Source organism: Semicossyphus pulcher, unplaced genomic scaffold (genome assembly GCF_022749685.1).
Source record: "Semicossyphus pulcher isolate SPU_LCO1_2020_fin unplaced genomic scaffold, fSemPul1.0.p SCAF_2, whole genome shotgun sequence".
NCBI lineage: Eukaryota > Metazoa > Chordata > Actinopteri > Labriformes > Labridae > Semicossyphus > Semicossyphus pulcher.
In genome coordinates this window covers 22,071,905-22,096,773 of record NW_027211693.1, presented here as the reverse complement: position 1 = coordinate 22,096,773, position 24,869 = coordinate 22,071,905, and the positions used below count along the sequence as shown (strand labels likewise).

The 24,869-nt window shown below is 42.8% G+C and overlaps 1 protein-coding gene across 1 annotated transcript in view; it reads right to left on the bottom strand.

Annotated features, from left to right (window-relative positions):
* Positions 1-833: 833 nt before the first annotated feature.
* The window catches only part of LOC138598779 (collagen alpha-1(XXIII) chain), a 125,417-nt gene continuing 101,381 nt past the window's right edge, over positions 834-24,869 (bottom strand). Inside the window, exons 6-32 of the mRNA XM_069670632.1 lie at positions 24,047-24,073; positions 23,934-23,960; positions 21,422-21,448; positions 20,624-20,650; positions 16,057-16,131; positions 14,357-14,473; positions 11,377-11,403; positions 11,234-11,260; positions 11,056-11,109; positions 10,897-10,956; positions 10,707-10,751; positions 10,529-10,597; positions 10,323-10,346; positions 8,182-8,226; positions 7,997-8,041; positions 7,778-7,858; positions 7,634-7,687; positions 7,048-7,122; positions 6,921-6,947; positions 6,777-6,836; positions 6,631-6,693; positions 6,491-6,517; positions 6,349-6,402; positions 6,083-6,169; positions 5,813-5,914; positions 4,468-4,506; positions 834-3,702 (exon numbers count right to left, since the gene is read on the bottom strand). Coding sequence (XP_069526733.1) covers positions 3,652-3,702; positions 4,468-4,506; positions 5,813-5,914; positions 6,083-6,169; positions 6,349-6,402; positions 6,491-6,517; positions 6,631-6,693; positions 6,777-6,836; positions 6,921-6,947; positions 7,048-7,122; positions 7,634-7,687; positions 7,778-7,858; positions 7,997-8,041; positions 8,182-8,226; positions 10,323-10,346; positions 10,529-10,597; positions 10,707-10,751; positions 10,897-10,956; positions 11,056-11,109; positions 11,234-11,260; positions 11,377-11,403; positions 14,357-14,473; positions 16,057-16,131; positions 20,624-20,650; positions 21,422-21,448; positions 23,934-23,960; positions 24,047-24,073 — 1,416 coding nt within the window. The 3' untranslated portion in view covers positions 834-3,651. The remainder of the gene's footprint in view (positions 3,703-4,467; positions 4,507-5,812; positions 5,915-6,082; positions 6,170-6,348; positions 6,403-6,490; positions 6,518-6,630; positions 6,694-6,776; positions 6,837-6,920; positions 6,948-7,047; positions 7,123-7,633; positions 7,688-7,777; positions 7,859-7,996; positions 8,042-8,181; positions 8,227-10,322; positions 10,347-10,528; positions 10,598-10,706; positions 10,752-10,896; positions 10,957-11,055; positions 11,110-11,233; positions 11,261-11,376; positions 11,404-14,356; positions 14,474-16,056; positions 16,132-20,623; positions 20,651-21,421; positions 21,449-23,933; positions 23,961-24,046; positions 24,074-24,869) is intronic.

Genomic DNA, 24,869 nt, shown 5'->3' with positions numbered 1-24,869 from the left:
TAGAGCTCATACAGAAGGCCCAATTTCCTAGTAACGTGGTTCCTTCCTTTACAGTGTATTGGCCTCTGATTTTTCTACCACACCTCCTTAGTGACAAATCGCAACCCAAATATCTGAACATTTTCAACCACTCAAATTTATCAAATGAAAAATGGTGCAGTTTGGTCCTGAGACGGAACGAAACATCACAGTATGTCAACATCACAAAACACCACAGCATAATAGTCAACCAAAAAGTCCAGCAGGTGGCAGTGCATAAAATGAAAATATTCCCTCTACAGAAATAAACTACAAAAGTGCAACATAAATTCAACTAGTGTAGGGATCATCAAATTTCAAGTATGTAACTGTAGCTGGGATTACAAGATCAGTGAATACATGGAGTGTGACTTAACTACACTACTACTGCACACACGCCATTGGAAACCCATGTCCTTTAAAATAAAAGAGCAGCATCGACTTTTTACCCTAACTTTTTTCCCCCCAAGAAACAGCTCTGCGACCCACTTTTGGGGCCCGACCCACAAGTTGAGGACCACTGTGTTAAAGGACAATTTCCTGGTATATTTACTTGATACTATGACATGTCTCTGATTTACTTTGTATTTTTGAACAGATGCTTGCTTTTCTCTCTCTCTGACTGAATGTATTCTCTTCTGAATATAATGGATGCTTTTATAAATACTGACATTCTTGCGTGTAGATGTAGTTTAAGGTATATTTTTGGTACGTCTGAGAATGCATAATAAGTGGTAAAAGAATGACACTAAACAATGTTACATGACTATGATTTAATGGACAAAAAAACACAAATCTGTAGAGTTTACGTCAGTCTACATGTTTAATTGACCAGATTTCATGTTATACATTTTTAGACAAGTAATTACAAAAATAGCTTAATTCTTTTACAACCAAATACACAACCGAAAAATAAAAACATTCTCACAAAGTCAAGCTAATACTGTGATATATGACATTGTGCCATTTTCTGTCTCCGTTAAGCCTTAAAACTGAAACTGATAGAATCTGAAAAAAGAAATAAAGACATATAATCATGTTAAGTGTCAGATAACCATCAGCTTTCAGTGAATCAAAGCGCAAAACTGTGCAGCTAAACAAATCTGCTTTCAATATAGTTTCTAAGCGATCCTGTTTTAGCTTCATGATATTAATGTACAGATGTGTGTTTAAAGAAAACATTTATAGATGCCTTTCACTACAGAATGTGTGAGACGTGTGGTGTAGGTTTAATGTGTGAAAATAAACTTTGTATGGTAAAATCATTCAGTGAGATTTCACATCATGTTGATCTCGCTGATATGGAAAGTGTGATAATCTGTGAAAAGTGAAGCTGATAAGAGGTGACATGTTACACACTCAGGACTAACATGAGTGCCAGGAGTTTACAGGTTAGCTCGAGGATATTTTTCATTACAAAGAGACAATCTGAATTACTAATGTGCCCTGTGTCTAATCCAACACTGTTATCCTGCCACTGCATTGACCTTTAAACAAAGTACCAAATTTAAAGCTCCTGTGAGTTTAAACAGACTATGAAACAGAAAGAAACTATGACTGATGTCTCTACCTACAATGACCTACAAAAGCAAAACACTGATTCTTTTCTGTACGATTATTTTTGAAGAGTGTAACCGCTGTCGCCGGGTCGGTGTCAGAGGAGGAGATGACCTGCACGCTGCCGAAACAGCCTTTGTTTCCTTTTCCGCCCGAAAGATTCACTGTGAGTGGTGTGTTTGACAGTTTAAAGACAGCAGCGTGATTTTTTTGTTCCAGAACAATACAGAACAGGATCTGAATAAAGTTAAGAGGTACTGCTTTGTCCACAGGGGTCGCCAAGATCGACAAAAGTTCCTCACAGTAGCTTTCCATCTCATCCTTTCGTGTTCATCTGATTTAAATCTTACTTTAAAATACTTAAGACGATACCGACCCTGTTTTTGAGATTGAGGGTGAGGATGTTTGCTAAAAGCGACAGAAGATAATTAACAAATAAAACCATTCTGATTGTTCATATGAAAGCTAACTATGAAAATGTCAGTCATGTCTTCCAGTAACCTGAAAGGGAGCCCGAAAAAGAGAACTGCTGAAAAATACTGTATTAAAAAGTCCCACAAGCTAATGCCGAATATAGAGAAGTCTGCTAAGACCCTGTAACACCATTTTCCATTCATGTGTTTGTACTTCTGTTTGTGTCTTGTGTAGATTAAAGTTGTAATTTAGAAGATTTCAGTTTCGTCCGCTTTGGCGGCACCTATGGTGATAAATGATAATTGCGGGAGCACACTTCCCAGATATCCAAACAGTGCATGTGTGACGTCTACAGTAGGCTCTGATTGTAACGGTTGTAACTCTTTCCTGGCTTTCCTTTTTTTCTTCACTAACTGGGCGCCTCTTGTGATTTTTTCCACAAATGACACCACAGACACCCAGTCCGTAATAATACTATATACTGCAAATACAAGGCTTTCAGTGGGCCATAGGCTTAATCACTATTGTATTACCTCATTCAACGATAGACAATGACTTAAAAGAATCTTTGAGATTATCACTTTAAGCCAAATGAAAGTATAACTGCAATAAACCCTTGTACTTTCAACAAAGACGCATGTGTATTTGTGAACATGTCTGGTTTGCATATGACTCTGCAGAATACAGATAACAGATACATAAAAACATTGAAGCACCAAGAAATTATTCCATCTGAGAAAGACCAAAACAAACCAATAACAGTTATGTGATTGAAATGACTGAAGTGTGCACACATAATGCAGAACAGTTATGAACCACTGTGCTGAGGTGTATGGCTGAATAGAAATGAAAAATTACCCTAAAAAAACATTGATTTAAATTTCATTCTTTAGTCTGTTAGTCCTTCAGTCCAAATATGATTTAAAAATATCAAACAAACACACATTTAAGTCAGCAGCAAGAACTCACACTGTTGTCCAGAGAAACGGGCAGCAGTGACAAAACATGTCTTCATCAGTGATTAAAAGGATAAAGACCAGTCAAAAAAGGATGATTAAGAAAATTAAATGTGAAACGATCACGAACACTGTAAATGGTTCCTTCAAAGCTATGCACAGGAATGCAAAATAAAACTGGACAAAAGTCACTAAGAAAAGAACGAAATAAAACAAAACATACGAGTCATGATTGCCACAAGTGTAAGCCATAAAAAGGTAGACTTTAAGTGGCTTGTTGTTGTAAATAAAAGTGAATGTACTGTCTTCTTAAGTTTCAATGAGGGACCATAAGTCATACAAGCTGTCAGGGTGCTAAACAACACTGTGTCTTGTTATGATCATGCATTTAATTAGTTAAAACTTGAACAAAAGAGCCGTACAAGAGATCACCACAACATGTTCTGTGCAGTAAACCCTTCCTTATGTGCCAGTGACGTCAGGGACTCCCATATAACTTTGACCTGCCTCAGGTGTGTCTTCTCTTCTCAGGTGAACGTGAAAATGCAGTGTTCTCTGTCGCCCCCTCCTGGAGAGTTTCTGTAACGCAGGATCTGAGTGTTCAGTACGACACCGGGGCAGAACATGGCTGCTTCATAAAGGCCGCTCTGCCCCCTGTGCTCTCCGCCTGTCAGTGTGTGCTTTCTCCACCAGACCCCGCGTCCCTTCAGGGCTGAGAGAGACGCTTGCGTTTGAGCTTCTGTCTCGCCATTTCCTCCTTTAAGAAAACAGAGAGAGGAGAAGAGAGCACTGACCCACACTCCTCCATCTGCAACAGGCAAGAGATCTGTCCATCCACCAAAGCATCCATCCATATGTGAGACTGCACACGTATCCATACAGCGATCAGGATTACAATCAGGCAGCGAGTCAGACTTTGTTAGTAAGGCAGCTAGACTGCCAAGGCACTATAACAACGTCATCTGGACTGTCCTTCAAAGTAAGAGTCCCACTGCCAGATCAGCTTCTTCTCTTCCAAACTATGGCTGCTTTCACAACAACACTAGCTCTCTAGAGTTCAAAATAAAAAAAATCAGAATACTGTCGAGTCAAAAATGTCCTTGTTAAAAAAATTTCAATATATTATATAAAACGTTTTTATGAAAAATTTGAAAAAAGGGAGCTGGTTGTTGGTGTAGTATTCAATTGCAAAAGATACCATATTAATATGTACAGATCCCATGCTGCTGGTTAGTCATCACTGCAAAAAAAGGAGAGTAGAGTTTAATTATTAGTAGAATATCAAATTCAAATCCAAACATAGGACACAAATACTCATGCTTTACAGTCATATACTTACAAAATGCCCCTGTTTCAAACAAGAGTCAAGCAATCAATGTAACGCTAACACCCATGAGTAATAATCTCAGTGAACGCTTTGATTCCAGATAGTGTTAGCTCTTTATTATTCCCTGACTGTTTCTTTAATTAGTTTGCAATATGGTATATATATTATTGCACAGTTAGACCTCTTAACACTAACCTTGTGCCAGCAGCCTGGTATGGGCAGCCCATCCTGTCCCTGCAGAGAGAGAGCAGTAGAAATAAATTAATAACCAGGAAATGTAATGTGACGCATTCTTTAACACACGTACAGTTCTGCATTCTACTGATTCATATATGAATGACAGCTTTAATAAGGATTTGCACTCCTTACGAGCAAACTAATATGTCAGGGATAGTGTATAGTGTGCAGGTTATTATAGCGGATTATTACACAGCTGTGTTAAATACTTGATTCTGATTGGTTAATTACGGCATTCCGAGGTCTGTTATTTCTCGATAACAGACCGTTGCTATGAAGAACAGACCGTTGCTAGGGATGCGGCTCTAATCACACAATCCAGAGGACTAACTATAATCATATCAATCCGCCGAAAGAAGTCAATTTAATTAAAGTCAAGTGAAGTCAAGTTAATTTGACGCTGGCCTGTTTGAGGAGGGGAAAAAAGACCCTAACCCAAGACAGTGGAGAGAAAGCAATAAAGGTTAAAAGACATAAAATTTGTAGGGTATGACTCTGACAGTGACAAGACAGAAAACCTGCAGTCCCTTTCACCGCGTCTTACTTCACCATCACAGGAAATGTTTCAATTTAATGTCAGTAAAAAAACAGCTAGCTTAGCTCATTTTAAGAAGGCTACAGAGTTAACCTTTGCTATGGGCGCAGCTCTCACTGTGAGTGTATCGGACTACTTTAAATGGGAAACGAAAATATAATCATTCTAAATGAATAAAATCATTTCAAAATCAATATACTGTGTCGAATAATTGATTTCATTCCTTCATCACCTTTCAGGGACGCGTCGGGGTCCTGCTCACCCTGTCGGGTTTCCATTCTGCAACAACAACCTGCTAACTATAGATGACCCCTTACATGAAACCCTGACAAGGAGCGCAGGACCCCAACATGAAGCAGCAAGGTCTTTGTAGATCTCTCTGTCTTAGCCTACAGTTTTTGAGTCTTTTAACCTTTATCTCTTTCCCTCTTCTGTATTCCTCTCTTTCCTTTTTTCCCTCTGTAAACAGACCAACGTCAAATTTACCAGACTTCTTTCGGCGAATTGATATGTTTACAGTTAGTCCTCCAGATTCTGTGATTAGAGCCGCATCCCTAGCAACGGTCTGTTCTTCATAGTAACAGTCTGTTATTGAGAAACCAATCAGAATCAAGTATTTAATACAGCCGTTAATACAGTTCACCTTTAAACTACAACTATGTGATGTATAGGCGAGTGACCAAGAGCAGGGCATGAAAAGGACAGTAGCAACAGTAGATGCATAAATAGTGATGGAAGAGGAGGAGGAAGAAAGCAGAGATACTGTACCACAGGACAGGGGGCCTCTGGGCCGGAAGGAGGAAGAGGAGGTGGAGGTGGAGGGGAAGATAACCCTGCCTCCTTAGACAGACCTTTAGTGTCATCACAACCCTGTCAGCAGGAGCAGGTTACACATTCACAGCAGCGAGGAAGAAAAACAGAGAAAACGACAGAAAGAGAGAAGAAAGCAGGGGAATAATAGATGTCTAAAAGGTGACAGGAAAGTTGTGTGAAATGTGCAGTATTATGTTTGTGTGCGTGTGTGTGGATGTGACATACCACAGGACAAGGCTGGTCCAGGCCTGGAGGACCCTGCTCACCCTTCTGGCCCTTTAGACCTCTCTTTCCCGACGCTCCCCTGTCACCCTGTATACAGAGAGGACAGCAGATACACACACACACTCATAAACACACAGTGCAAGTGAATCAGGGATCAAATTGAGCTCGGTGATGATGATTATCAGGCTTAAAGAGGAACTGTTGAACAAAAGCTTTCTGTATTTTGATGCATATAAAGACATGTTCTCTCTGTGTTCTGTACCGACCTTGTCTCCTCTTTCCCCTCGGTCGCCTTTCTCTCCCATCATCCCCGGGAAACCCTGGATAAAAAGCACAAACAGGTCAGAGAGTAGCTGATTACAGGATGCAGGTTTAAATGATGTAATAGAAAAGGCGAAATTTACTCACATCTAATCCAGGCTCGCCTGGTCGGCCCTGCAAACACACATCCACACATTGAAATCATAATGTATGTTTTATTCCAGACTAACACAATCATAATAAATGATGTATTATCATTATATATATGGAGGTGATCAGGTGCTTACTTTTTCTCCCTTTGCTCCTGGCAGACCCACTAACCCAGGTGAGCCCTTAAAGCCATCTAATCCCTGCAGGTAGAGCACATTATTATCACTTTGTCCGATTCTATTCTACTGTTTTTTTATGATAATAATGTCTCAGTGTCACTTACTTTGGCTCCAGGACCACCAGCTTCCCCCTTCTCTCCCTTCATCCCATATCCAGGCTCACCCTGCATGAGAACAAACCAAACCTGAGCACCAAATAACAAGTCATAGCCTCTATAACATACTACTGAAATGAACTGTAGGCTTACCTTAGGACCAGGCATCCCATGCAGCCCCTGGAAAACATTGTGTACCATGAGTGTGACAGCCACAGGTGCATATAAATGTTTTAACTCGTACAAGTTCTATCAATATTTGGATTGTGATAGCACTCACCATGGAGCCAGGGGACCCAGGTACCCCTGGTGGGCCGGGCGGACCAGGTGGGCCTGGCTGGGTAATCATCTGAACCTGAGCAACATGGAAATAATACGATTCAAGCATGAGCCAAAAGCTCATTCTGGATAAATTCATGTCATACACAGAGATGTTTCACCTGGTAAAGGACCGTTGTAGCATTTTTCCACATTTTGGCTACTCAACCACAAATCATGTATACTTTATATCACTGCTGCACAGCTCCCAAAGTATCTCAAGAGTTGGTCAGCCCTACACACGGGTCTGTATGTGACTGACTGAGTAGCTGACTGACTGACTGACTGACTGAGCGAGAAGAAAGTGGGCTTGTAGGGGCGGGGTTTCTTAAAGGGACAGAGCTGACTGAGTGGTTTCAGGCAGAGGCTGTATGAGGGCCTGCACAGGGCACCAGTGTGAGAAAAATGAGTGTTTTAAACTGTAAATTATGCTAAGCTACTCCACAGGTATCACAGAGTGAAATATGAACGTTGATATTAGCATAATACTCCCCCTTTAAGTTTGCATCAATCCTCATATGAATGTTGTACGTGTGCGTCATACTGACCAGGTTGTCTTCCATTCTGCAGTCGCCTTTCTCTCCTCTCTGTCCGTCCATACCCTGACCAACAGAGACAAACATGAACTTCCAGCTGTTTATTTACTTCCCTACTATTTGTATATCAGAGAAACTTGTTTACTCTCAACTTACAGCAGGCCCGGAGAGCCCCATCTCCCCCTTCTCTCCCCTCTCGCCGTGCGGTCCGGTCTCACCAATATCCCCTTTGGGTCCCTGGAGGAAAGAATCAATAAGAGATGGCACGAAAAGGTTCAGTGGAACAAAATCAAAGCTCAAACCTACATCATAAAAAAGAACAGTTCAATACATTTTATTAGCACGTGTGTAATCTCTCCCTCTATCTGATCGTACCTTCTCCCCATCAACTCCGGCTGGCCCAGGTAAACCAAGCTCGCCCTGGAAGAGAGGAGAGATTAACTCGATTCATTTTGACCAACTTTCACTCTGAGCAAGATTTATCACATCTACCAAGACGTTTATTAAACCCCGTTAGTAGGTGCTGGCAGAACATCCAGGTGGATGACAGAACTCCTTACCTTCTCGCCTGGTCGGCCCGGGGGTCCGGGTGGTCCAGGCTGGCCCTGGAGAGACACAGAAAATGAGTGAGTAATATACAGTATATTCCTTGATTTACTTCATAGGATGCTACCTGCATAAATATCCTTTGGCCACTAGGGGGTAGTAGGAACAAGCTACACCTTTTATAAGGCGGCCTTTTTGCTAACTTGCACACAAAGCAGCAACATCTTCATTTAGTTAGAGTCATGTTTGAGTCCACCTGATTGGTGGCTTTTATCTGCTACATGTTTAAGGCAGGTTCTGTAATGTGGCTTTGCTGCTGAGAGCTTTGAGAGTGAAGTTGAAATACAAAATCAGAGGCCTGAAACTGGCTGTGAAGCTGTGTTCGACCTGAGGGGAACTGCAGGGACAATGCTCAGCGGGTTTGCTACTATGCACGAACCCCTTCCATGAGATCCAGTGTTAATATAAAAACACTGCTTATAACCGCTTTAAATACATGTGCAATTTTCAGACAGCCGCAGAGACTCTTTGTATATACATAGCTGTCTTTTCTGTTTATCACAATTGTGGAAAAAACTGGGAAATCACAGAATTCCAGCAAGAGGCTTGAAGATGGGCCAACCCAAAGGGAAACAATAAGGCCGATGGATTTCACAGACCGAGCCTGACAGTAAACAATCTGCCTGTTTGCTGATCACATGCAACTCGAAGCAACTGTACGTTATAAAGATAGTAAAACTGTGCTGAATGTAGTTCGTTCGACACAATGGCCTGGCTTCGTTTTCCATGCTGCTGATTGTTTGGCTGCACGGTAAGACGGCTGCATGAAAGGAGGAGGAACGAAACAGTCATGCAACTTACAGCACACCATATCTAACCCATGCTGCCCTCTATGCCGGCTGAGGAGTGACAGCGTCTTAAATCACACTCCTTAACCTCTACATCCACAATGTTACACTTGTTTCTTCTCCCTCTGAAGTCTTCGTCCATCTTGAAGCAATAAAAGAGGAACTTGCATTGCCTCCCAGAGGTGTTCATGCTTATTCTCTCCCTTTTTCCAATTTCTACCCCTTTTTTTGGTCTCCATTCAGGCCATGGAAACCAACAGATGTTTACAAACAACCGTCCGATGTGAAGTATTCCATCATTGGAAAGTGAAGGCCACTCATGCAAGTAATTATACAAAACGCCGTAAAATGAGTGAAATTAGCCGTAAAAGATTACAGAAATTTAAACCAAATTAATCATCACTTAAAACTTAAACTTAGATGAAACCAACACGGCTTTTTAAACAAACAAGTGGATGGATCATAACACAAGCTGGGTGGCCAATGTGCGTTCCCCGCTGCGTATGACTCTGAGTGAGAGTTTGCATGTGATTTGGTGCCAACTGATCCTCGCTGGCAAGACGCTCCTGATAAGATCTCAGGTTCATGTTTTCACCAACTCCTCTGTAACTGTCTCACGCTGCTGTCTCATGCAGGGGCCCATTTCAGACCAGTCCAGGGGGACCTGATGCATAGTGGGGTTTAAATCAAAAACACCCTCCGCTGCAGAGATAGCCATCTGTTATTAGCATGTAGCACGGTACACGCTAGAATCAAAGGGTCTTGTGTATAAAGAGAGGAATATGAGCCTGAGACTGTGGTGACTTAGAGGGGTTTCCCTCCCATCTAATCCAATGCATTCCCCCTGTGCACTCATTGAGTTATGTGGAACAACACGACATGCGGCCCTGTAGCAAGTTACACACACGAGTTTTGTGGGGTGAATTTGACATGGAAACACACTCAGAACAACGAAACAAAGGCTGTTGATTTTTCTGCATGATTAAGCATACTTCGTACGGCTCTGTGTTATCTGATAGAGCGGCACAGCTGGACTATATTTGCTGGGTCTGTCCGTTTCATCCCAAATGAATACACAAGCGTGTAGTGAACCAGGGACATTCAGAGAAACTCTTCAGATGTGGCCTCCAGAGTGACATCCAATACATCTACAAACACACACACATCCACGAGCAGCAGCAGGTTGGATAAGATGTGGATACACACAGGGTGTGTGCTGATGCAGGCCTGTGTGACTCTATGCTTTATCATACGTGTTAGTGACTTATCACTCCACCAAAACCCATGCAGACACAACAGCAGATTACCGAAACACTGATGGTGTTGATGGCCTGTCAAGAAAAAAAGTTCAGGTTTGTGTTTTTTTCATTTTCAGATGTGTTTCTTACCACAACACAGAATTATTCCTGGACTTGTTTTAGTTTCGCCTGATGTCTAACTAGATTCGGTTATAAAACATGATGGAATATAAGACCCATGAATCTGATCTTAGTGACACTTTAATGTCACTCACCTGGATCGCATCCAGAAGCTTCCCATTGAAGTCGATGATGTCTGAGGAACCTTTTTCTCCTTGATAACCCTGTGGCAAAACAGCGGGAAATTAATGATACTTTAACAACTTAAGACAATGGTAGAAATGTTTGATAAGAATGAATAATGAGGGTTATCATATCGGGTGATTTACACACCATAGGTCCCTGTGGTCCTTGTCCTCCTATATCCCCTTTGTCCCCCTGTGAGGAGCACAGATACGACATATAATGGTAAAACTCTCTCAGACAATACAGCTTTTAATATAGCCTAGAAATAATGTTACGACTATGCAAAGTACTTATCATTAACATGCATGTTGTTAGTTACAGGTAATTGCTTTTGTACCTTAAATCCTGGGAGTCCATCCATGCCTCTCTCTCCTTTTTCTCCCATACCTGGCTCGCCCTGTTTCAATACACAGTAAAGATTTAAGACAATACATGAAAAGACAAACGCATAAATATAATCAGCATTCAAATATGAAATCTGAAGAGTAATCTGTACCTTCGATCCTGGGGGACCCTGTTGTCCTGGATAGCCTGATTCTCCGTCTTCCCCCTGTCAGTTCATGACAATCAGTAAATTTAAGTGCAGCAGAATCGGAGAAGACAGCTGTGGCGTTCGAGGACAACAACAGAACAAAAATGTTGAGTCAAGGTGAGTAATCTATTTATGATCTTACCGGCTTTCCTGGCAATCCCTGCGGCCCCTGAGACAGAAATAAACATGTTACTATTATCATCCAAAGGAATACGAATCATCACCAAAGATTAAGAGTTCAATCACACTGGTTGATGTGTAAGCTGGTTTCTGAGCTACACTCACCTCAAGGCCATCCCGACCTGGAAAACCCTGAAGAGAGCAGAGGAGAAACATAAGGTGAAAAGTTCCAAAAAGTCTTCATTAAAGAGGTAAATCCATTTGGCCACTAGATGTCAGTGTTGCACAAGGCATGGAGAGTTCATGGACTTTAGCTTGTCAAACACTTCATCCTGAAGCCTGAGCACTAAACCCTTATGGACTTAATAGAGGGTGCGCCGTGTGTGTGAGTGTCCATGATGGCTCGAAATGGTAAAAACAAAAGAAGGAGGAATGGGACTAATACGTGTTTAATAAAGGAAAACTGCACCTTTAAAGGGGGGGGGTTATTATGCTAATTTCAAGCTTCATATTTCACTCTGTGATACCTGTGGAGTAGCTAAGCATAATTTACAGTTAAAAAAACTCCTAATTTTTTCTCACACAGCTCAGATAGGCCAGCTCTCCGAGGCCTTTGTGACATCACAAAGTTCAGCGTGTAGAAAAAACTGTGTGAAACCTGGTGTTCATAGCAGCCTGCAGACTGAGCTGAGAAGCCTGGGGATTACTGCAACATACTTTGACCTACAGATTTGAAACTTCACCCACGTTTAGTCTGGACATCCAACATTGTAACATTATATATATGTCTTAAAATTTGAAGGACAAATTAAGCAACCCTATAACCGTCCCTATAAGCAATTAGCCTGATGCTAGTTACAACTTCCTAATGGATCTCTTCCAGACACAGTCCAGTCCTGGTTTGTGTATATTTTTTCGGGGGTTGGACATCCTTGTGTTATATGTTACCAATTTTTGATGTGACAATCTGTACTATGACAGTACTATGACAATAAAGTACTCAGTAATGTTTTTATTGAGAAGTTTGCATCAGGTCCCTCATGCACTTGATGATTCGAGTGTGACAGACGCTAAAAGCAGTCCTGCATTTAGCGGCAACACACCTCAGAGTTGCTTCTGCAGGGCACAAGGACACACTGAAAGAGTGCAGGTGATGCACACCATCATCTTTGTCCTTCATAGGCACCAGATCTCAACCAAGTTAGACACATAGTAAGATTTAGAACAGAGATGGACAGAGGTGTTAGACAGCTCTCCGTCAACACACATTACCACTGAGACGCTTCTTTTCTGCAGTGGGCAGGAGGTGACTGTGGAGCCCTGGCCAAACACTTGATGTATGATGAACAATGAGCCCCAGCCTTCACGGGGGAGTTTCCACATCCACTTTCTAGCATCTGTACATTTGGCTTCTTTAGGTAAACACACATATTGTGGCTGTTTGTGAGGGCCAGGTGGATGTGCGCTGCACTCGGAGCAGCTTAACATCTGCTATGAAGTCATCCATGGCAGTGACAGCTTAGTGGGATCTTGTGTAAGAGCCCTCCAACTCTCTCTCTCGCACATACATACACACTGTGCTATCGTGTTTGCCTGATCACTGAGAGCCCTGTAATAAATGCTTGATATAAATTAGAGGTTATTAACCTTCCACTGTATCCTCATATTTTACAATAATGTGCAGAAGCTGCTTGGACGTTTCCCAGCTGCTTTTCTTCTTCTTCTTTCTCTCTTCCAGAAAAAATACAAACTGTCATCCAGATCGTCTCTACTGCTTCTCCAGCAGCCTTTTAACCTCTTTTCTCAGCCCTCGTACCTCCTCCTTGTCTTTTGATCTTCCCTCCACAGCAGCGGGATACAAATCAGCGTTGCAAATAATTTTTGGCACTTCTTTTATCCCGGGTGCAGAAAGGGATGGATGAAGACCAGTTCAGATGTCAGACACCCTTCCAATTATAAACGACAGTAAATTTCCTGAGGTATGTTGAAATATCAAGAATGGTAAATATTATTTACACAGCAGAGAGAAACGAGCGGTAACTTTGATTGAGCTGTCATTCCTTTACTTTCCTCTTTACATGCACAAACGACGAGGGACACCCACGCTGGCAGGCCTGCTCACTTTCTCTCGCTCAGCCCGATCACACATCTGCCCACAACATGGAGCGGCTCTTAGCGGCACCATGCTTTGTTTTGCTGTTTGGGTTTTGCAATGCCTTTTGATCAACTCGGACTCACAGAATATATTTGAAATGGACTAGGTTACAGGACGGGCCCCTTGTCTTCGGCCCGTCTGGTTTTAGTCATCTCCTGATCTGTGCTGGCTTTCTCTTTTGTCGGTTCTGCTTAAGCTCTCACTGAAGCCAACATTTTTCACTTGCATCCCGTCGCTCTCCTGTGCCAGCTGAGGGTTCAGAGCATTCATTCCTTTACTTGGATAAACAAAAATTACCTTCGTAGTCTCCTTCTCTCTCTTCCATCCTTTAACCGCAGCTCTTAGCGGCTACTGCGTATGAGCAGAACTCTGGGAAACAGACATTTTGAGAAACATAAACTGCCTCAGGCGAGGAGCACAGCTATTGTTTGGTGAGGCCGGCAAACTGCCCATGAACTCGCCGCAGTGCCATATCTGTTTCAGGGGAGCACAGCGACACAGTGGTGGTAGGAGGGTGGGAGAATGGGGGCGTATGGGAGAACTTTGTGGCCGCTTTCTTACACAAAACAGATGAGCAGGAGTGGAGCTGCTATTCTGGGAGCTTTTAGGTAAGCCGCAGCTCACTGGCAAACCCGGAAGAATGAGAATATGGGTTCACTGCAATTTACTGAACAGACCCTTTGCCCCTAAATGCATCTGTATAAATGCACATACACACAAACCATGTACACACAGAGAAACACAATTTGCAATCTGTCACACCCTGTGGTCAAACTCCACCAGGTCAACACAATCGGGGTAACAGTAACCCCTGATGACTGAGGTGTTTTAAGTGACTGAATTCTTCGTGGTGTGACCTTAGTTGATGGTGAGGAAGAGGGGGAGAATGATGGAGGAGGAGGAGAGTAACAGAAACTATATGTGTGGGTGTGTATGGTTGAATTGTTTGGTGTGCATTTGGGTCTTTGATGCATGAGGAGAAGATCTTACCGGCTCTCCAGCGGGGCCACGAGGCCCATCCTTGCCTGTGTTCCCTGGGGGGCCCCTGGGACCGGGAGGACCTGGGGGACCGGGAGGACCAGCCGGGCCAGCCTGGCCTTGGTCACCCTGATGAAAAAACCCCCAAAGAAACAGTCATGAAAAAGCAACAATACTAACCACAGATTTCCTTTAGTCTGTAGCCCCTTATACACTGCCGGTTCAAGGCGGGATTATTAGGCCTCTGAGGCATAATGTTGGGGCGAAGTCGTTCCTCTGAGCCGGCATCGGAGGTAGTAACAGAGGCAAAATGGCCTGGAGCTGACAGGGCGGAACAGCGCCGTGTGTGTGTGTTTGAAACACGCACTGTTTGTTAACACATCACGCACATTTTGCTTCCGCAACGCCAGAACGCTCTAGTCCAATGTAAAATGGCAAAGGCTGCATGACGGTGGAGCTTTGTGGCGGCGCTGAGACGGAACAGCAGTGTAAAAAGGGCTTCTGTGTTTCTCTGTGTGGGTCCAGGTGACAGAAATGGCAGAACCATCGACCATCTAAGTGGAACAAAAATCTTATTTTGTAAACCTAATAGAATTATCAAGGGTGCTGCTGTGGGCTCACGGGTATTTTTAGATGAAAACAGGCGAATACGGTGAGAGCGAAAAGCGTCAGTTTCATAGCCGTAAAGTTGTGGTCTGAATACTAAAATAATTAGCTTAAAGACGAGCTGAAAAGAACATCACAGCCAGTTGACTTTATTCTGTGAGTTCATCATAATGACTGACTGTTTTCACATAGAAGTATCCATCTGACTTATTTCAATGTTAAATGAACTATGTACATTTTTTCTACATGGTTTAGAATCCTTATTGAGCTTTGCCACCATTAGCATGTAGCTTATTAGCTTAATAAGCTAGTTGTAGCTGCTCTTTGTGGACTATTTTCCACATTTGTTTAGTGAGACAGATCTTTAGTCGCACAGTGAAACACACGCATGCTGAAAAACATGTTCTCACACACAAGAACTTCTTCATTAGGAGCAGCATTGTCTGTGTTTGTTTGTACTTCACAAAAGCAAACCAAACTGTCAACACCTATTGAGGATCCTTTTATCACTTCATTTACATTAAACTGGGAACATGTCTGTTTCTAATGAATTCCACCCTCGTGTTTGTGACAAACAGAAACCATTAACGCCCTGAAAGTCTTGCTCATCACTGGAGGGGATGTAGGCCCAGTGCTGCCTCTAGTCTCAATGTGACACTTCCTGTGCACACGCTAAGCTCTTCAGGCATGTGGTTGGCTTTGTTGCGGTGGGCTACATGGTACAACAAGCCCTTTCATGGAGACCTTCAAATAGACGACTAAAAGCTTATTTCCTTACACTGATTATTATTATGACTCTGTAAAAGCTCAGGCTCCAACTAAACCATCGCCAACAAAGCTCTTTTATTCTCAGTGTAATGAGAAGCACACATTTCTTCAGCCTCTCTGAATGTGTGTGGTTCATCTACCGAGATGTTCCCTAATTTTTAAGATGCCTTAGAACTTTTCATACAAATAATGTCACCCAACATGCCACCACACAGGAGTATTATGCATATAGGATCAAACACAAAATCAATAAATGCAATTTGATGGAAAAAAGTGACAAGACGGGAGATGGTGGGTTATTGTGTTAAAAGTGCTCACATGCCTTGGTTGAGGTCTACCTTCAGAAAGCGTCTCTGAAAGCTGCTCGACTGCTCTCCAGAGAGAAAGCTGTGATCGTACCGGGGGAAGACCATCTGAGATGCAAGAAGTGCAGCATGGACAGGAAGTAGAAAGACGGCCAGAAAAGAAAGAGAAAGAGAAAAGGGAGAGGATATGGAGCAGGGGAAAAGAGGAAGAAATGAATGAGTAAAGAATCCATAGTTAACTGAGATTGAGCCCAAGAGTCCAGCAGAGAAAGGCAGAAATGAGAGCTCAGCAGGCTCTGAAGCTGTTAGACAAAAGAGAAAGCTCAAAGGGGGAGTTTTGCTCCTTAAACTGAAAGGACAGCGAGAGATCAGCATCCGGAGAGACAGCTGGGAGGACAAAGGAGAGTTCGCTTGGAGGGACAAACCTTGATGGGAATCTGATTACTGTGCAGACCTGCATATGTGCTGTAGTTAGGAGGACCCTGAGGAGAGGAAGCGACAAAATGACTCATGATTTAAATCGCCTCGTGTGGCATAATATACATTTGCAAATTCTGCAGATTTAATGTGACGAACACAACTACATCGTCTGCAAACAGTGAGAGATACATTTCATTGAAACAGAGACCCACTAACTGTCCTGTCCCGTCTGCCCTTTCAGAAACTTGCTAAAACATGTATTTAATTGCGCGTGTGTGTGTTCCATTTAATGTCTTCCCATCCTTCCCCCCTTTGCGACCAAACCAAACAGAGGAGGCTTGGCTCTTTCCAGCCGACGGACAGTAACTATGATGATTGTCCGTCAAGCTGAAAGGAGCGGAGTTTGTCTGCCGCCAGAGAGCTCCCAGCACTGCGCTGCCTCTCTGGTCGAGTTCCTCTCCAAAAACACATGGAGGGAAGGAGGGGGGAGGATGGAGGGAAGATCTGAGAGAGGAGGGAGGACGAACAGCGGGGGATAGGAGGTAGAGAAAGAAGGAGGGATGCTAGCTTGCTCATGAGGTTTCCGTTAACAGGCTGCGGTGTGCGCTGGATGGCTGAGGTTTTTCCGTCACCGCAGACCCCTCCTCCTCCTCTCTCCCTACCGTCACATTCACTCATTCACACCGTTCCCACCATGGAGACCACATACACATATGCCCCTTCGACATATCATAAGAGAATAGGCGGTTTCACAATGGGTTTCCCCTTTACCACGTTCTCATCAGACCTTAGGCTAAGACAAACAGCCTTTCACCCTCAGAGCAGCAGTGTCTAACCATGGCCTTTTTGTAGCTGCTCTGGGGAGGCAGGAGGACGATTTGGCGGGGGATGAAACTCCTATCATGGATCGGCTTTCAACACAGCCGTTAGTCGAACCTAAAAATGTAGAGGCCTGTCCTTGGTATGGATTTGATGTAAGGATGCTGGGAAAAATGGTTGCCTGCTTTAAGCCTTTCAATAAGTTGCTTTGGAGGAAGACACAACACTAAACATGACCTTTTGTTTCAGGTTTTTATACCCCTGTTTTTAATCTGTTCTGGATCCAGATTCAACCTGACAAAGGCACTGAAAATGATGGATTGACAGGAAGTCACAGGTTGACAGAGATTTATTCCCATTTCCTGTTTTCGCATGTATTCTCTCATCCTCTCGTAGAGTTCAGAGGTCATCCAGCATACAATGTTGACCAGAGCAGGGAGGTGACTGAGCATATGTGCTGATGATGAGCTCCCACTCTCCAAACTTTTATCTCAACCTGGAGAGCTTGGATCAATAGCTGTTAAAAAATCATATTTTAAACATTGACTGACCAAAAGGTTTTCATTTGTTCACACTATGAAAAGAACCCCAGTGCCAAACCTCATTCAGAAATACAGTAGTTTTAGGAGCTGCAGGGTTTGTCCTGAACCAGATCCGTGTCTCTAAGCGATACTCTGAGGTTTTTCCGGCTGCAGCCGTATCCAAGGACATCAGAGCACCAGAAGCCTCGTCCAAGTCTAATATTTACCATTTGGAAGAAATATGTAATGCAGAACGCAAAAAAAGATTTTATTCCTGCAGAAACTAATACCTCAAAATCTGAGGGGATTGGCTGGGAAATCTAATGGTGTACGCCTTGATGGGAATCAGGAATTCTACTTATGTTTCGGAGCCGCATCATAAATATTGTTCCGCTTGGCAGGCCTGTCAAATTTACACTCCATTTGTGCTCTGCTATAAAACAAAAACCATTCAGGCTCATTCCAACACTCTTACACACACTGTTATGCCAATATTGTCAGCCTCCAACTCGGAGAAGATTTACGGCCACGCATCTATTTGTAATTATTATTTCAAAGCTTGTCATTTGTTGGATGCTCGCTAAAGAATGTGATTAATAATAAAGAAAACATCAAGTGGCTACAGAAGGGTTTATATGAACATTATGTGTGTGAGTAATTTGAAAGTTTGAGTGGCTCACAGTCAGAGTTATGTTCTTCATAGGACAAGCTAATATGGGAATATAGATAGTTGGAGTTACATTATATGGACAAGAAATCAGGGAGGATAGGTATCTACTAATATAGATCAATAATTAGTCCTATAGAATTCTAAGCTTAATCCAAAAGGCAGCTGGACTTGGTTGATGTTCTTGAAGATGTTTCACCTCTCATCCGAACGGCTCCTTCAGTTCTAAGCTGACAGGTAGACGGAGCAACAAATATAAGCCTCTGTGGGTCATTCGTATGCTAATCAAGTGAGAGTCGTTAACCTGGGCTGTTGACCTAATATCAGTGAGAGTCGAAAGCACACTCTGCTTTGGTGGGTCGTTAGGCTCACATGATCCAGAGTGTACTAATACTAATGAGCTACAGATGCTACCTTGTGGATTAAGCTTCGAATTACCATGACCTGGATGACTGAGAACCTTCACAGACAAAGTCCTCAAGAATAAATCTATAGGAGTTAAGCACTTCAAAACATAAAAAAAAAAAAAGATCAGTTTTGTTGGTTTGCAGGACTTGAAATATTTTTACACCTGCATAAATACATGTATATCCGGCTTCATCCACCACTAAACAAACAGCATAGAAAGTAAAAAAGCATCACATGCATAATTCTGACCAACATACGGTTTATACTGTATGTATAAAGAGTTTGCAGTGTTTGGTGCAGGGCCCAAACAATTTATGTCTTAGTCGAATTATGTGGTTGTTTGACTGACGTTGTTTTCTTTGTCAGCTGATAACGAAAAGGTTTTATAAAATATAATAACCGTAATCAAATAGGGATTTTGTGTCCGCATACCATTTTGTTTGACTTAGAATCAGTTATTAAAATTGTGTCTGATGAATATAACGGTGAATGACTAACCTTTTAACCATTTCAGTTCTACTTTATGTTACAAAAATGAAAGGGTTTGATAATGGTGCATTGTCTTCCCCATATGTTTTGCATGTAAAGCGGTGTGACCTTGACCTGATAGTATATCCTGAACATAATACAACTAAGACAACATTCAGGATTCATAGCGTACATGACTTCTTCAAAGAAACCGAGCTGTTTACCATGTAAAGCACGGAGGCTTATTTTCAAACCACAGTGAATAAAACGGGAGATAATTACACAGATCTGATGGTGGCTGGAATGATATCACATGAAAAGACAACACTGACAACATGGACCAGATGTAAGATCGAGGTTACGGCGTGATATTAAAAGACCACAGTTTGGTTGAGAATAGATGGCAGCTTTGGCGCTCGGCCCAAACCGATGGGTTTTGATGGCGAGGTTGAAGTTTTTCCATCGCTCTTTCATATCATCATTTCTCATCTCTGGCTTTGGAGATGTGGGCAACTCAAACCTCATCACAGGAGCCGGCCCGTGTTGTTGGTGCAGTGGCTGGGGAAGCCGCACAGTGTAAACACACTCTTTTTTTGAATCATTAAAAGACTTGCATGTGGAAGGTTACGTGGGTACAAACTGTAAAATAGCTTCTCTGTTGGCATATTGTTGCCCAAACATGATAACGAGGAAATAATGAGATTTCAAGATGTTGTAAAAATTCCTAAAGAATTGGAAATTCCTCTCGTCCTGCACTTTGATTTCCAATTTGTGATGGTCCGTTACACTGTCTGCTTCGGCTTTGAAATCTCAGCTGCATATGTTCCCTGTGCTGGTGTAGATTTCCTCCTGCAGTCATGAGACACTTTTCATTCAGGTGCACTGATAAGTCTGTTTGTATATAATATTATAGTATCTGTGCATTTATGGGTGCAGATATAAGTTCGCAGAGGCAGTTTAACTTACTGTGCAGACGTCAGATCTCTAAATGTGTCAAACTTGTCCTTAACACTGACATTTTAAAACAGCTGAATAGCAGAGAAAAGCACTTGACGTTAAGGTTAAAAGGGACAGGAAATTAAAAAGGATCCTTGCAGGGACAGAGAAAGACATAACAGGAGAAAGAGGACAAAGGCTGGAAGGATTAAATGGAAGCACATCTTTAAATCGCTGAGGAACAAAACACAATAAAAGGAAAGCTCATTTCAGCCAGGTCACCTGTAGTGAAAACGTCGCTTCTAAAATACACATATAAAAGCCAAAAACATCTCAGGAAAGAACAGAAAACATGACTTACCCTTGGCCCAACGTCTCCTTGGTCACCCTGGGAGAAAAACAGGAAAATAACAATTGTCAGCTTTTATTAGTGCTGTACATGCACACAGGAGTCATGCAACAGAACACAGCTACTGTCGAGCAGCTGTGACAGCCAGAAGAACTTGTGTATATGAAGGAAGCGACTCAAAGGTCATCTGTCCCAAAGCCAGCTCAGGATGTCCACAATTACTGCATAAACCATTTGATAAGCCACAATTGGAATCATGTGACGGGGGCGTGATGAGCTGACTGAAAGTTGGAGCGCACGTGCTGCAGATCGTTGGTTCTCTGATGAGGATTTGGAGGTCTCATCACGGAGCTACTAGCATGATTACATGAAGGGAGCCAACTTTCCAAACCTCAGCATCATCTGTCACTTGGCTCAATCCCGCTCTGACACATGCAGTTGTGCTTGTGGTTGCGCTTATCTGGACAATTTGCGCTTGAATGCAGATGGTGCACACACCAAGTCACCCATGCGTGCGTACAACAAATGACCTGATGCACGAGCCTCCTCTGCCAGCTCTCGCAGCCCTAACTGTTGCTAACACCTTAGCGTAGACCGGGAACACATCTGGCTATCATCGAAGGCTTGCAAACCTGTTTGGTATCTTGACGGGAGAATGTGCGGAGACATATGAGCTCCTACATAACTACATGTAATCTATGGCTTGTTTGATGGCTGTGGGAGGCATTGCAGAGAACACCTGTGCGGTTGTGTGTGTTTATGGGCGTTGACTTGTCTAGCAGGGTTTTTGAAATCCATACTGAAACATACCTTTTCCCCCTTGGGTCCAGCTGGTCCCTGCAGGACGGAGGAGATAATCAGAGACAGTCGGTCAAGATAAATCATATGATCAGCATACATCACAGCACAATACATCTTTAACTGGCATCTAGCAGGGAGCATTCATCAAATGGTAAGGCACGGCGGTAATACCACTTAAAGCGATGAGACTGCTCAATCACAAGTCCCATCTGTCTGAGTATATTTCACAATAAGAGCCCCATATGACAGCGAGAATCCCTTTGTGAATCCTCTTTGTGAGATAAAAACAGTTCCGCTGAGAGATAAAAGAATAAGAGCGACGTGTTTCTTTGTTCTTTCAGCAGTCGTTCTCTCAGAGGGGAACTCTAAAGATGCTTTAGATGTGGAATGATAGAAACTCAAAACACAGACTTATAGAGGACACAGTCAGACTGTGTGTTGGATTGTTTACAAGTGTCTTATGAACACCAGGCCTGCAGATGAGCTAAACCCTGACAGTCTGTGCCCGCATCAATCTTTCTTTCATCCTGTGGCACAAGGGCCCAGATATTAGACAGGCCCCACATGGAGACCTGTCACTAACTGTCCCCTAACTCAGCCACTGTCTCTCCAAAAAGGCACTCCTGTGAGCAGACCTCTTACAACCTTTATTTTGAACTTTTTATGCCTGTCTGCTCTTTCGCTTATACCCTCATCTCCCCCTTTCTGCTTTTATTCAGTTCCCCTGTCTCTAAATCTGCCACGAGATCTGCCTCGGTGCCTCCCTCTCTAATTTGTTCCCCCTTTCCTCACATTTTGTCCAGACTTGAGCTGTAATTGTGTTCAGGGGTTCGGAGCTGAAGACAGGGTCTGGTGCGGGAGGTTAATGTGAGTGTGCACATGATGATAGCTGATCTCCTTCACGGCTTTCTCTTTCAGTTCAGGGAAGGAAAGGTTAAATCTACCTGACAACAGGTGTGTAATGATCACTTTTAGAAGACTATTTTTTAGCTTCAGCTTAGCCTCTTTAATCTCACTGTTCCCTTGGCTGGATAGTTCAAAGTCATGCTGTCCTGTCAAACTTTGTTCAAGCCGAGCGTACTACCGTACTGTCGATTATACTGAGCAAACTCACACATTTACGCCTTTCCCACTGAAATTAGCATGTTGAGGCAGGTTTTTCAGACCCCGGAAGACCCGCGCATAAACGCGGATTGTCTCTTTTCCAATTGCCAGTGGAATATTTCGGTCTCTTTTCTGCTGTGTCACCGTCTGACGTCACAAACGCGCCGGAAACAGGGTTAGTAAACAGTGAAGATGTCTCGGCATTTGGAACGATGTTCGAGCACTGCTCGGACGGAGACGGGCGGAATTTGTAGCTGAGATGACAAGGAGTCGCAGAAGTTACAGACGGAGCATAGCATCGCGCCGGAAAGGGGGCAGAGATTAGCGCGTGGACATGGGTTTTGTGTTCCCATCAATGCTGATCGGAGCCGAGGCGATAATTACCCGATAATTACCCTCCACTACTGCAGAGTCTTTGACCCGGGTCTGAATGCCGATTATAACCTTTCCCACTGAGCAAAAAAGCCACTTAGCTGGTTTTTTGACCAGTGGGAAAGGGGCTATGAAGGCCACATGATTCGTCTGAAAGCGCCAATTTTAGTTTATTATTGTTCACAGAATCTGATGCTTCTTGTAGCCATTTCTTTTTATGGTAATTACCTCACTTTTCTGTTTTTCGAGATCCTTTAAAGCTGATTCATTCTCCTAAGTTAACCTTTTGCCTTGTGTCTCACATCCCTTGAGCACTTACACAGGACTCTGGTCACGCGGTCTGTTTCACACCTGCCTGCGTTTTACAGCAGACCCTCTGTGATTGGGAGAGTCCTCTTAAAGGACAGGCCCAGCTTGAGGTCTCCTTTTGCAGGAAACAACAGCTTAATGGTGTTTGGAGAGGAGCCATTCAAACAGCTCTCATTAAGCTGTGAGGGGTTTACATTTCAGCAGATGACTCGTCCCTCTCATTGGCAGAGCGACCAGAAAGGAGCTCCGAGGGGGGAAGGGGGGATAAAGGGTACTATAATGACTTTTTAAAGAGCCTCTGTAGAGGTTATACACTCTTTACTCTCTAACTTTTCCCGCTGGTGTGTTTCCAATTCGCTCTGCTCGGCCTGTTTTCACGCTACACCTGGGTGTGTCTGGGAGTGCTGCAAGGTTTCAGGGGAAGGTGATAGATAGGACTCAGAGGTGAAGTGCAAAGGGGATTTCAGCACTTGGTTCAGTTGAACCATGAGTCCCTCGTGGCTGTAAGCTGTGAGGTGGAACTAGAAACAAGATGGCTACCGTGGGCTTTTTACTCCCTAGCGGCGTTCCCTTAGGAACAGTAAAAATGATTGATGAAGTTTAGCAGCACCAGTTTTACAGGCCGAATACCCACCTGGATTCACAGTTGGAGAATCTCTAGGTATGAATGACTTCAGTATTAATAATATGTGTTATTTGAAAACTACAACGAGACAACAGGTGTGTGATGATGTACCTGGCTTCCCTTGGGACCTGGAAAACCCTGAGAAGAGAAAAAACAGAGTGAAAATTTAACTTTTTTCAGCCCTTGAAAGTATTTTTTACACATTCGATTATAGAGACACTTACGGGTTTCCCATCCAAACCAAGCGGTCCCTGTCGGAAAGCAAATACACGATTTTAGAAGACAAAAGTACAAATTCATGATTGACACTGAACCAATGAATAAATAAACATCTTGGGATATACACTTATTCCGTTTTTTGCCAAAAGATAAATAAGAAGATTGACACCACTCTCATGTCTGTGCGTTGAGCAGGCGGCTAAAGCCACGCAGCGGTTAGCTTAGCTCGCCACTGTGACTAGCAAAAACAAAGTCTGGTACTACTTCTTGTTTTCACTCTTATACAGTTTGTGTGAAAATTAAACAAACTAGACATAATGTGTCAACTAGTAAACTTCAGAGGTGCTGGTAAACACAGCCAGGCTAGCCGTTTATATGTAGCTGTTTGCTGCCGTCATGCTAGCTAGGCTAACATTCTCTTGTCTCTTTATATTTAGGGTTCAGACACGAAAGAGGTATTAATCTTGTCATTTAACTCTCAGAAAGAAGCAAATTCGTGTATTTTAAATGTCAAACTATGTCTTTAATAACTGGCTTCAAAAACATCGGCTGTATTTCTGCTATGAATGAAAAACAAGATTCAGACGCTGTGTAGCTACAGACTGTTCCTCTATTATCTCCCCCTGTAACATCTCTTTAACCGGCTGTTATTTATTAGTATTTTATAATGTTTGAGTGTTATCTCTCAGGAAACACTGTAAGTGATCTTAGTTTAGGAGAAGCAGCTAAGTGGATTTGGCAAGACAAACGTATCAAGTGAGGACAGGAAAATGCGTGCTTGTAAACGACAGAGAAACAGCTGCAATTATTGGAAATTATAGGATGAAA